The sequence below is a fragment of the Protobothrops mucrosquamatus genome, unplaced genomic scaffold, assembly GCF_001527695.2.
Source record: "Protobothrops mucrosquamatus isolate PMUCROS unplaced genomic scaffold, P.Mucros_1.0 scaffold4870, whole genome shotgun sequence".
NCBI lineage: Eukaryota > Metazoa > Chordata > Lepidosauria > Squamata > Viperidae > Protobothrops > Protobothrops mucrosquamatus.
The window spans coordinates 9061-20735 of record NW_015390758.1 but is presented as its reverse complement, the minus strand read 5'-3'; the positions used below and the strand labels follow the sequence as shown (position 1 = coordinate 20735).

Below are 11675 nucleotides of genomic sequence, written 5' to 3'. Positions count from 1 at the left end.
CCCCCTGGTCACGGCCGACAGATGGTCATCCAAAGTCAGCCGTGAATCCAGGAGGACTCCCAAGTTGCGCGCCCTCTCTGAGGGGGCCAAGGTTTCGCCCCCTATAGTCAGCGATGGCGTCAGCTGACTATGCCGAGACGCCGGCAACCACAGCCACTCGGTCTTGGAAGGGTTGAGCCTGAGTCTGTTCCTCCCCATCAATGGATTACATTTTTATGACTGATGAAACAACTTTTTCCATGTCATTCTTGTATCCTGTCAATTGTAGATCCCTTTCAGTGTCTCTGTCTTGTCAGATAAAACTTGTTTCTCTTCTGTCATTTCTTCCAAAATATTTTTTTGGACATGGCTTATTATAGAAGCAAATATTGCTATTAACATTGTTGATAATTTCTGATTCCATTTTTCAAAAGCATCCCTCAATGTTTCCAGTATTAAAATATTTTGCATTGTTCTGTAGTTGTTCAATCGGGTTGATGTATTTTCTCCTTTAATTAAATCTTTAGCTGCCTTTTTAGTCCCAATTTTTAAAATCTTTTTATCTCTTATGTTCAAAACAAGTCTGCTTCCCTATGGGAAAAATTCTTATAACTAATTTGCAAAATATTATTTCCAATTTGTCTGGATCCTTTCTAAAATCAGCTTTTTGCTATTTATTTCAAATTCCTTAAGCTTTCAGTTACATTTTTCTTTCATTAACGATTGAAGGCAGACCCTACCCGGTGTCTCCAGATTTGTCAATCCAAAGGTTCTAATAGCTGAAAAGTAGTTAATACACAATTTTCTGATTAGAAAAAAAAGTATATGAACTTAGTATTTTTTTAAAGAGGCCAACCACAGCTTGAGCAAAATGTTTTACCTCATCTCCCAGTACTCAAAACCCACCTGAGACACTTACTTTGAGGTTTCCTCACAAGGAGCAACTGTCTGGAGCACTTTGTGGAAATCACCTCACTTTGTCTGGAGAGGTTAATAACGCCAATCGACTCACCAGAGCTTCATTGCTTGTCACGATTGTCAGTTTTACTTTTCAAGAGCCGTCTTCAGCCCACCATTTTATCCTCCAGAAGTCACTATTTTTATTGTAAATAGCTGTACCCGGCCACACGTTGCTGTGGCTCAGTCTGGTTAAATGGAAAAGAAAGAAAAGAGAAAGCGCACGTTTCTAATATGTTTAATTTCACAATGCTTGTGGGTATACAATATTTTTTGTTGTTCCATTGTCTGTGCATCAATTCCAACGCAATGTCACACGAAATAATTAAATCAAAATGAAAATAAATCGAAATCTATGAAAATTCAATTTAACAATGCAATCGGAAACATGGAAATGGAATCGTAAAATTGGAAATTTGGAAATCGTAAATGGATCGTAAATCGGAAACATTGAAATGGAATGGAAAAATCGTAGCATGTGTTGCTTTTACGTCCAACAGATGGCGCTGTTTTTCAAAAACATGTTTTTACCTGTCACAGGTGTGACATCTATATAATATAGGTATATAAAAATACGTGCGTATTCGAATGCAACGTTGTGTCAAAATTTCAAAGCAATCGGTGAAGAACTTTCGGAGATTTAAGATTTTGAACAAACAAACATTTACATTTTTATTTATATAGATTGCTTCCAGATGCTTCAGTGTAGGAAGCAGTATAAAAAAAACCACATCAAATAAGGGAGAATGTCCAAATGTGATATCCTATTTTCTATACTCTTTCTCTTTAAAGAGATAGCGGTTAAAAAAACCAGGAATGTTGTGTTCTGTTCCATGAATAGAATGACCATTAATTTAACTGAAAAAAGGGTTTTGTTTTTTTTTACTCTTAGCTCTGTCAGTGAATATAGAAATAGAAAAAATTATGCAGAACAAACTACTATGCAAATTTAATGTGCATTATGCATTTTAAACGCAATTCTTTTCTTGGAAAAGAGTTAGAGAGGCTTTTTAAAAAAATGCATGGCCCTGTAGCCTAAGACAGGGCTTTTCAACCAGTGGTACGGGTACCACCTGTGGTACATTGGCACCTGGCAGGTGGTACGCGACCATCTAGAAAAGTAGCGGGGGAGGGGAATGAGCTGAACCGGTGGCAGCACCGCACAAGCCTGAGCGAGAGACGGCTGGAGCTGCAGGGCTGTCAGGGCTCAGTGGAAGCGCCAGGATCAGCGCCAGCCTCCAGCTGGAGCTCGGTGCTGATCCCGACGCTTCTGCTAAGCCCAGAAGAAGCACCGATCAGCTGGAATGTTGCAGCATCTCCAGGGTCTTGTGGTTTACATTCAGATGCTTGGCAACTGATTCATATTTATGACGGTCACAGTGTCCCAGGGTCATGTGAAGTGACCAAAACCTGCTGCAACCACCCAGCAGACAGGGGGATTAAAAACCAAACACCCCCCACCCCACCCCCACTGCCAATCCTGAACAGAAATGCTCACAGCAATGAAAACCTCAGACAGGAGGAAGAGCGCCGCCGGGCGGGCAGGCAGGTGTCTTGCTCGGCTGTGTCTTGGGGGGCACTTTTTTTCAGTGCCATTGTAACTTCAAACAGTCACTAAGCGAACTGTTGTAAGTTGAGGACTACCTGTACTTTATCACGGTTTTCACTTTTTTTTTGGTCATCAAGTTTTTGACACCTTGCTAGGCGACTGGTGGTACTCGGATGTTGCCATATCCTGAAAGTAGTACAATGGGTGAAAAGGTTGAAAAGCCCTGGCCTAAGACACAGGAACATACTGTAATGTAACTCTGAGACCTGCCCATCTGAGAAATTAAGGGAACATTCTGGAAAATGAATTCCATTGCCAGCCTGTTCCATTTTGTGATTTGCTGTCAAATCCCCACCAGCATAATTGTTTGGATGTACATGTGTGAAAAGAAGTGTGAACTCCACCGTTGAAGAATATCATATGATTTTCCAGCATCTTTAAGCTGGTCTAAGTAGTCTGTTTAAATTCAGTTTATACATCCGATACATAGCATGCTAAGAACAGCTAACATCAACTGGGCACCTTGCTCCTGTAAACTCAAAATTCGCATTGGCAGGTTTCCAGTTGTGAAAGGAAGGAAGTTTCCAGTTATAAGAAAGAAGATAGATACACTTTTACTTCTTTGTGGCTGATTTCAGGCATCGGCCTACCAAAAGTGGGAGAACATACCACCTAGTGCAGGGGTAGGCAACCTTGGCTCTTTTATGACTCGTGGACTTCAACTCCCAGAATTCCTGAGCCAGCATGGCTCACCTTGGAAACTCTCCCTTTCCCCTCAGCATGGCTGGCTCAGGAATTCTGGGAGTTGAAGTCCACGAGTCATAAAAGAGCCGAGGTTGCCTACCCCTGACCTATTGTGTTCTTCAGCAAGGTGGAAAGGAATCAGACACACAAGAAAAGGGTAAATGCCTATTTTATAGTCCAGTACCTGGGATCCTCATTCTCAGTATCTTTAAAAAAAAACAAAAAAAAACAGGAAGGATAACCTAGAACAGTGTTTCTCAACCTTGGCAACTTTACGATGTGTGGACTTCAACTCCCAAAATTCTCCAGCTAGCAACGCTAGCTGGAGAATTCTGGGAGTTGAAGTCGACACATTGTAAAGTTGCCAAGGTTGAGAAACACTGACCTAGAATCATAAGACTGGAAGGGACCTTGGAGGTCTTCTAATCCAGCCCTCTGCCCAAGGCAGAAATCCTTATACCATCCCAGAAAAAAACTTTTCTTGAAAAACCTCCAGCCCCAAAATTGCATGTGCCATTAGTCTCCTACCTGTAGCCCCATTGAAGCCCATTTGACCATAACTTCTTAAAAACCAAAAGCACTGTTTCTCTTTTGAGGAGAGAAAAGTAGAAGCTTATCCAATGTAAGCCATAAAAGAGAGAGATCACAGTTAAAAGCCTGTCCCTTCTCAAAAACGTTTGATACATTCTTCCTGGGAGAAGTTTGCTAAAGTTTCTAGGGTTATCTTTTATGCTCCACCTCTAAATGTTCAGTTTTATAAAGCCCTTCAGCAATGTGTGCTATTTGTATATTAGCCAAGTCATTATCCCTCAGATAGGTAGTATCTGAGGGCTAATGCCATCCTTTAAAGCAGGGCTTTTCAACCTTTTCACCCATTGTACCACTTTTAGGATATGGCAATATCCGAGTACCACCAGTCGCCTAGCAAGGTGTCAAAAACTTGATGACCCCCCCCCCAAAAAAGGAAAAAAGTAATAAAGTACAGGTAGTCCTCGACTTACAACAGTTCGCTTAGTGACTGTTTGAGGTTACAGTGGCACTGAAAAAAAGTGCTCCCCAAGCCACAGCCGAACAAGACACCTGCCTGCCCACCCGGCGGCGCTCTTCCTCCTGTCCGAGGTTTTCATTGTTGTGAGCATTTCTGTTGAGGATTGGCAGCGGGGGTGGGGTGGGGGGTGTTTGGTTTTTATTCCCCCCGTCACGACCCACCAACGTCGTCCAAAACCAGTGAAGTGTACTGGGACCCTGTGACACTGGCAGTATTTATACTTAGTCAACGGTTCGTAGACTTAGTAAATCACAAGACCCTGGAGATGCTGCAACATTCCAGCTGATCGGCGCTTCTTCTGGGCTCAGCAGAAGCACCAGGATCAGCGCCGAGCTCCAGTTGGAGCCTGGCGCTGATCCTGGCACTTCCACTGAGCCCTGACAGCCCTGCAGCTCCAGCCGTCTCTCGCTCAGGCTTGTGCGGTGCTGCCACCGGTTCAGCTCATTCCCCTCCCCCACTACCACTTTTCTAGGATGGTCGCGTACCACCTGCCAGGTGCCAATGTACCACAGGTGGTACCTGTACCACTGGTTGAAAAGCCCTGCTTTAAAGCAGCCCCCCCACAACCTTTTGGGCACCAGGGACCGGTTCCATGGAGAGAGATTTTTCTGTGGCCCGGAGGGTGTGTGGTTTCATGTGCTGCCTACATCCCACGGATGGGGCTTTGCTTGTTTGTGCAGCCCGGTTTCTGGCATGCCGTGGACCGGTGCTGGGCCACGGTCTGGGGGTTGGGGACCCCTGCTTTAAAGCACTTATTTCTTAACCGTGGCAACTTCAAGATGTGTAAACCAACTCCTAGCATCAAAAAATCGAAACAACTCCTTTTAAAATCACAATCGCAGTCATCTCAGCATCCCTGTAGCAAATTGAAAGAAAGCAAACAAGCAACAAAGCCGATGTCAGCCAGTTTTGAAATACAGAGGGTTTTTAGCCGTAACCTTATCGGGTTCTCTGCCTTCCAGCTGTGCAGTTTGCCACAAGAGGGCATTTGTGGTGCAGATAACCTCAACATTCCATTGCACCCCTTGGCTTTTGGGTCTTACGCTTCAGATAGATCCCCTATCTTTTTGGATTCTGTTCACAGGGCAAAACAAGGGTCAGACTGCTGGGGAAAAGATACTTTGAGCTTCATTTCCCTTTTCTGACGGGAGATTGAAAAGCCTCTTGCTTTCTTGATATTGACACTGTATTATTATTTTTTATTCCCTCCAGCTGGTAGCACGGTGGTATCTGATGAAGAGCTGGATCAGATGCTGGAGAGCGGTCAGACAGAAGTATTTATTTCAAATGTGAGTATCAGAATGTTGGGTCCTTTGAAAGGAGGAAAAGGGCTCTAAACAAGGGGATTAATCTACGTCAGGGCTTTTCAACCAGTGGTACGGGGACCACCTGTGTTACATTGGCACCTGGCAGGTGGTACGCGACCATCCTAGAAAAGTGGTAGTGGGGGAGAGGAATGAACTGAACCGGTGGCAGCACCGCACAAGCCTGAGCGAGAGATGGCTGGAGCTGCAGGGCTGTCAGGGCTCAGCCGAATCGCCAGGATCAGTGCCGCTTTCCAGCAGATCGGCGCTTCTTTGGGGCTGTCAGGGCTCAGTGGAAGCACCAGGATCAGCGCCAGGCTCCAGCTGGAGCTCGGCGCTGATCCTGGTGCTTCTGCTGAGCCCTGAAGAAGCACCAATCAGCTGGAAAGCAGCACTGATCCTGGCGCTTCTGCTGAGCCCAGAAGAAGCGCCAATCAGCTGGAATGTTGCAGCATCTCCAGGGTCTTGTGATTTACATTCAGATGCTTGGCAACTGATTCATATTTATGAGGGTCACAGTGTCCCAGGGTCATGTGAAGTGACCAAAACCTGCTGCAACCACCCAGCAGACGAGGGGAATAAAAACCAAGCACCCCCCCACCCCACCCCCGCTGCCAATCCTCAACAGAAATGCTCACAACAATGAAAACCTCAGACAGGAGGAAGAGCGCGGCCGGGCGGGCAGGCAGGCAGGTGTCTTGCTCAACTGGCTTGGGGGGCACTTTTTTCAGTGCCATTGTAACTTTGAACAGTCACTAAGCAAACTGTTGTAAGTTGAGGACTATCACTTTTTTCCTTTTTGTCAAGTTTTTGACACCTTGCTAGGCGACTGGTGGTACTTGGATGTTGCCATATCCTAAAAGTGGTACAATGGGTGAAAAGGCTGAAAAGCCCTGCTCTGAACAAGGGGATTAATCTACGTCACCCTTTTTCATGCAGCTCATGAAGGACACCCAAGTGACAAAGCAGGCTCTGAACGAGATCGAAACCAGACACAGTGAAATTCTGAAATTGGAGCGCAGTATCCAGGAGCTGCATGACCTGTTTATGTTCCTGGCTACAGAAGTGGAGCTGCAGGTATGAAGTGTGGGGGGGGGGAGAAACTAAGGGGGGGGGAAGGGATGCTCTGGTCAGACTTTGTTGAATCAGACCTTTAGCCCGATCACCTCAGTCGGGTTGACGCTGATCACCTGTAGCTTGTGGTGTCAGGGATCTCTCCCAGGCTTCTTTGGAGATGTTAACAATTTTGGATTTCTTGCATGAAAAGGATACGCAACACTTCCCCAAAGAGAGAAAGGACTCTCTGTGCACCTCTGATTCCCTTTATTACTTGTTCCGACTTTCTACAAGCATCCAGTCTCCTTCCTATCAGTTGTCAAGTAGACTTCCTGCGTGTGCTTTCTAGGAGGTTTTACTCGCTATTAATGATGCAGAAGCAATCAGGCAATTTGATGCAATTTGCACAAAATTGGAAAGCACTGAAAGCCCCCCCCCCCAGAGGGAGAGGTGATTGGGAAAATATTGGAATGTGCAGAAATGAATAGACTAACAATGACGATTAAAGATAAGACAGAGTCAGACTACTATGAAATCTGGGGAACTTTTTATGATTGGCTGAAAAGAAAATACGGTTAAAAGATAGTTAACATCAATTTAGATGGAAGAAGAAGGAACAAATGAGGAGGGAGACCCAGGCGACACAGTATTGAATAACTGGAGGTTGTATAAATATTTATAGAAGTATATACTGAGAAGGTTAGATAAATAGAAGTATTAATGTAAGAGAAAATTAATCTTATTGTATATAATACAGATAGGGAAATTTGGAGAGAGGAGTTGCTCGAATATTACCCCTGAATTGTATCTGAAGAGGGATGAGAGGGAAGAAAGGAGAGGAGAGAGAAAAGAGTAAAGGAGGGGAGAAGGAAGTAGGAAGGTTGGAGGAGAAGTGGGGAGAAAGGGGAGAAGAGTGGTGAAAGAAAGAGAAGAGGAGAGGAAGAAGAGGGAAGTAGGGAAGAAAGAGGAGAAAGGGAGAAAGAAGGTAAAGAAGAAGGAGTGTGTGGATACAGTGAAAAGGGAAATGGGCGAGCAACACCAAAACTCATGTATATGTATTTATTTAATTTTATTAAAAGTATCTTATATATAGGAATGTAAAAAGAATGTATGTTAACATCTGATAAATATCACGGTATATGTATGGGGGAGAGTTTGGAAAAATAAAAAATAAAAAATTAATTAAAAAAATGGTGCAGAAGTTGAGCTGCTACCTTTGAACGTTTTTGAACCGCCATTTGTTTGCTTTGTTTTCCCTTTGCCACTAGTTGTCCCCCAATCCCACGGCCGGCCTGCGGAGGCACCTCTTATAGTCTCTCTCTCTCTCTTCTTTTTCTGTCCATCTGTTCTGCCTCCAGAACTGGTTATCTTTGCCCGAAAGCTTCTTATATCTAAATGTCCCCCTTTCGGTTCCATCTAGGGAGAAACGATTGACAGGATAGAGAAGAACATTCTAGACTCCGGGGACTACGTCAAGAAAGGGCAGCAGCACCTTCACACAGCTCAGGAGAATCAGAAGAAAGCGCTTAAGGTAAACCGCCCGCCCCCCCCATCTTCAGCCCCCACAGGTAGCCCTCAGATGACGACCACAGCTGAGCCCGAAATTTCTGTTGTTAAGTGAGACGTTTGTTAAGGGAGTTTTGTCTCATCTTTCTTGCCTCAGTTGTTCAGTGAATCGCTGCAGTTGTTAAGTTAGTAACACGGTTATTAAGCAATTTGATTTGTCAGAAGCTTGCAAAAAGTGATCACATGACCCCGGGACGCTGCAGCCGTCATAAATATGAGTCATTTGCCACGGGTTTGAATTGTGATCCCATCGCCATGGGCACAGGTCGGCAACCTGCGGCTCTTTGAGCCTTCCCCTGTGGCTCCCAGCCTCCTCTGCCGTTTGCAGAGACAGAGACAGAGACAGAGAGAGGCACTTGCGCTTCCCTGCTTTTCTCTCTCTCTCTCTCTCTCTCTCTCTCTGTCTCTCTCTGTCTCTCTCTGTCTGTGTGTGTGTGTGTGTGTGTGTGTGTGAGTTTTTGTGTGTGTGTTTAAAAGAGAGTAAACTCACGGTGTTCTCCAACAAGCTGAAAAGCTTTTTGGGTGGGGCTCCTCCCTTTGCTGCGTCTCTGCAGGAAGCAGGAAGGGCAGGAGAGAGCTAGCTAGCCCAGCTATGCTGACTCAGGAATTCTGGGAGTTGAAGTCCATGAGTCATAAAAGAGCCCAGGTTGCCTACCCCTGAGCTTCTTGGAGAACAGCTTGAAGCCAGCTTGCCAGGTGAGCAGAAGATCGGAGAGAGGGGGGGGAGAGAAAGAGAGAGAGAGAGACCCTTTTGACATCTAAAATGAAGATAACACTGCATATATCCTTTTTTACCTTTATATGTGTGTGTGTGTGTGTGTGTGTGTGTGTGTTTTCTGAGGTTTTCGCGGGTGTTCGCGGGACACTTCCAATTTTACGCGGGAGAAAACCCGAATAACCAAAGACCTACATATATGTGTGTGTGTGTGTATGTATGTATATATGTGTATATATGTGTGTGTGTGTGTATATATACATATGTATGTGTGTATATATATATATACACACATATATACACACACATATATACACATACACACACACACACACACACACACACTAAAGGTAAAAAAAGGATATATGCAGTGTTATCATTTTAGATGTCAAAAGGGTTTTGCGGCTCCCAGTGTTTTGTTTTCGGTGGGAAATGGGTCCAAGTGGCTCTTTGAGTGTTTTGGGTTGCCTACCCCTGCCCATGGGGATGCTGCAGCGGTTGTAAGTGTGAAAAACCGTCATAAGTCACTTTTTTCCAGTGGAGTTGTAACTTTGAACGGTGACTAAAAGAACGGTTACAAGTCGAGGATTACCTGCATTAAGTGTGCACATTCCATACCTTTCAGCTTGCCTTTCAGCTTGCATCTTAACAAGGGCTAACTCTCCTGGGAGTTTTTTCTTTCAATTTTGGGTGGGGCGGGAAACATTTGGAATCCCCACAGTCCAAAATGGCTAGTAGCACACGGTGATATCTCAGGGAGATGGAAGGTGCGTTTGAGCCGGTATGTTGTGGGTGAGGAAATTTTCATAGTTCCTTTGCTATTCCCTGAAGCTAGCAGAGAAAGGATCCAGTATAGCAGGAGCTGAGATGCTTCGCCATCTGTATCTCTTCACCTCTTTTTGCCTTCTCTCTCTGTTTTGGGGCTCTGCAGAAGAAGTTCATGATTGGCATCTGCTTGACCATCACAGCATTCATCCTTATTCTCATCATCATCCTGGCCGTTACACTTTAGAAGGAACTTCACACTGGTGTCTTCCTTCATGCTGCATGATCAAAGCCTGGCGGTACGTAGAAAGAGATGAAAAACCCCCAAATGCGGCTGGATTAAACTTGGTTGGCCCACTGAGCAGGCTTGAACAGAGACCTGGTGACTAGATGCATCCCTAAAAGTGCTTTATATTATAATTTATGAAATGATATTCAAATTATAAATTACATAAACGTGTGCAGAAGAAAAGGGCCGTAGCCATTTAACGAGAGGATGGGAGAGAGGGGGAGAGAGAGGAGGGGAGGGGGGAGGGAGAGAGAGAGAGAGATGCTTCCTTAGTGTCCCATGTCTCTTGGAAGGAACTGAAAACCTTGGAAAGGTTTATTGTACAAGTTAGGCACCTGAGAAGGCTAAGGGTGGGCAGCTGTGGCTCCTTTGCAACCTGTGGACCAACTCCCAGAATTCCACGCTGAAATTCTCAGAGTCCTAGTGAACAATCACTTAAATATGAGCCAGCCGTGTGCTGCAGCTGCCGAAAAAGCCAACACAGTGCTGGGCTGCCTTAACAGAGGGATAGAATCAAGATCACGTGAAGTGTTAATACCACTTTACAATGCCTTGGTAAGGCCACACTTGGAATACTGCATCCAGTTTTGGTCACCACGATGTAAAAAAGATGTTGAGACTCTAGAAAGAGTACAGAGAAGAGCAACAAACATGGTTAGGGGACTGGAGGCTAAAACATATAAGGAACGGTTTCTGGAATTGGGTATGTCTAGTTTAACCAAGAGAAGGACGAGGGGGGACATGATAGCAGTGTTCCAATATCTCAGGGGCTGCCACAAAGAAGAGAGAGTCAAGCTATTCTCCAAAGCGCCTGAAGGCAGGACAAGAACGTTGCCTACCTTTGATTAGTTCCTCTCTTCGTTGGATCTTGATTCCTCTTTGAAGGACTGTCAATCTTGTTAATTGGTCACCTTGTTGGACGGAGGTCTTCGTCACTTACGAGGTTGTGACCTTCAAAAATTCTTCTCTGACCTGTCGGTAAACAGCGAAATGGTGTAGGGTTTCCTGCCTGAGCAGGGGGTTGGACTCGATGACCTCCAAGATCCCTTCCAACTTTATTATTATTATTAAGTCCATAGGTTATAAAAGGGCCATAGTTGCCCACCCCTATATTAAGAGCTTTTCTGTTGGGGTCAGAATGGAAATAGTGACTCTTTGGAATTGTTTTTCTCTCTTCTTTTTAGGATTTCTTCTGGGCCGCATCTCTATCCTGGAATTGTTCCCCCCGTCACTGGGGAGGCCTTTGCACTACAGATGACCGGTAGGGCCCCTCCAGCTCCTCCAGTCCTGAAAGCACATGCTGCCTACGCCTAGAAACCTCCCCTACGTTCAAAACCACGTCCAGGTGCCTATAACAGTCATAATCTAGAAGACGGTCTCTGCTCCTTTGATTTTGACCTTTCCTCAATGTATATTGTAGTCTTGACTCATCCTTGTAGAAACTGTAATCAGTCACTTCCGTGAAAGTATCCTCAAAGAAAGAATCCTTTTTTTGTTGTTGTTGTTTATTCTTGTAAAGACGCAACAAAGCAACTCCACAAGAAAGCCTACTTTTCCTTTTACTCATCATGGCACTTTCTCCCCACCCAGTTCTCTCCCAGCACCTTCCCAGCACCTTCCTCAACCTGTCACAGTTCATGCCGTTGTCACTTTTAAAAAAAATGGCTCCTCCCCACACAAAACGTTCTATGTTCACCAGAGAG

At 44.9% G+C, this 11675-nt stretch overlaps 1 protein-coding gene across 1 annotated transcript in view; it reads left to right on the top strand.

Annotated features, from left to right (window-relative positions):
* Positions 1-11455, top strand: part of LOC107299401 (syntaxin-4-like) — a 31101-nt gene extending 19646 nt beyond the window's left edge. The window contains exons 7-11 of the mRNA XM_015828764.1: positions 5490-5566; positions 6521-6658; positions 8058-8168; positions 9850-9982; positions 11157-11455. Of these exons, the coding sequence (XP_015684250.1) occupies positions 5490-5566; positions 6521-6658; positions 8058-8168; positions 9850-9930 (407 nt within the window). The 3' untranslated portion in view covers positions 9931-9982; positions 11157-11455. The remainder of the gene's footprint in view (positions 1-5489; positions 5567-6520; positions 6659-8057; positions 8169-9849; positions 9983-11156) is intronic.
* Positions 11456-11675: the final 220 nt, after the last annotated feature.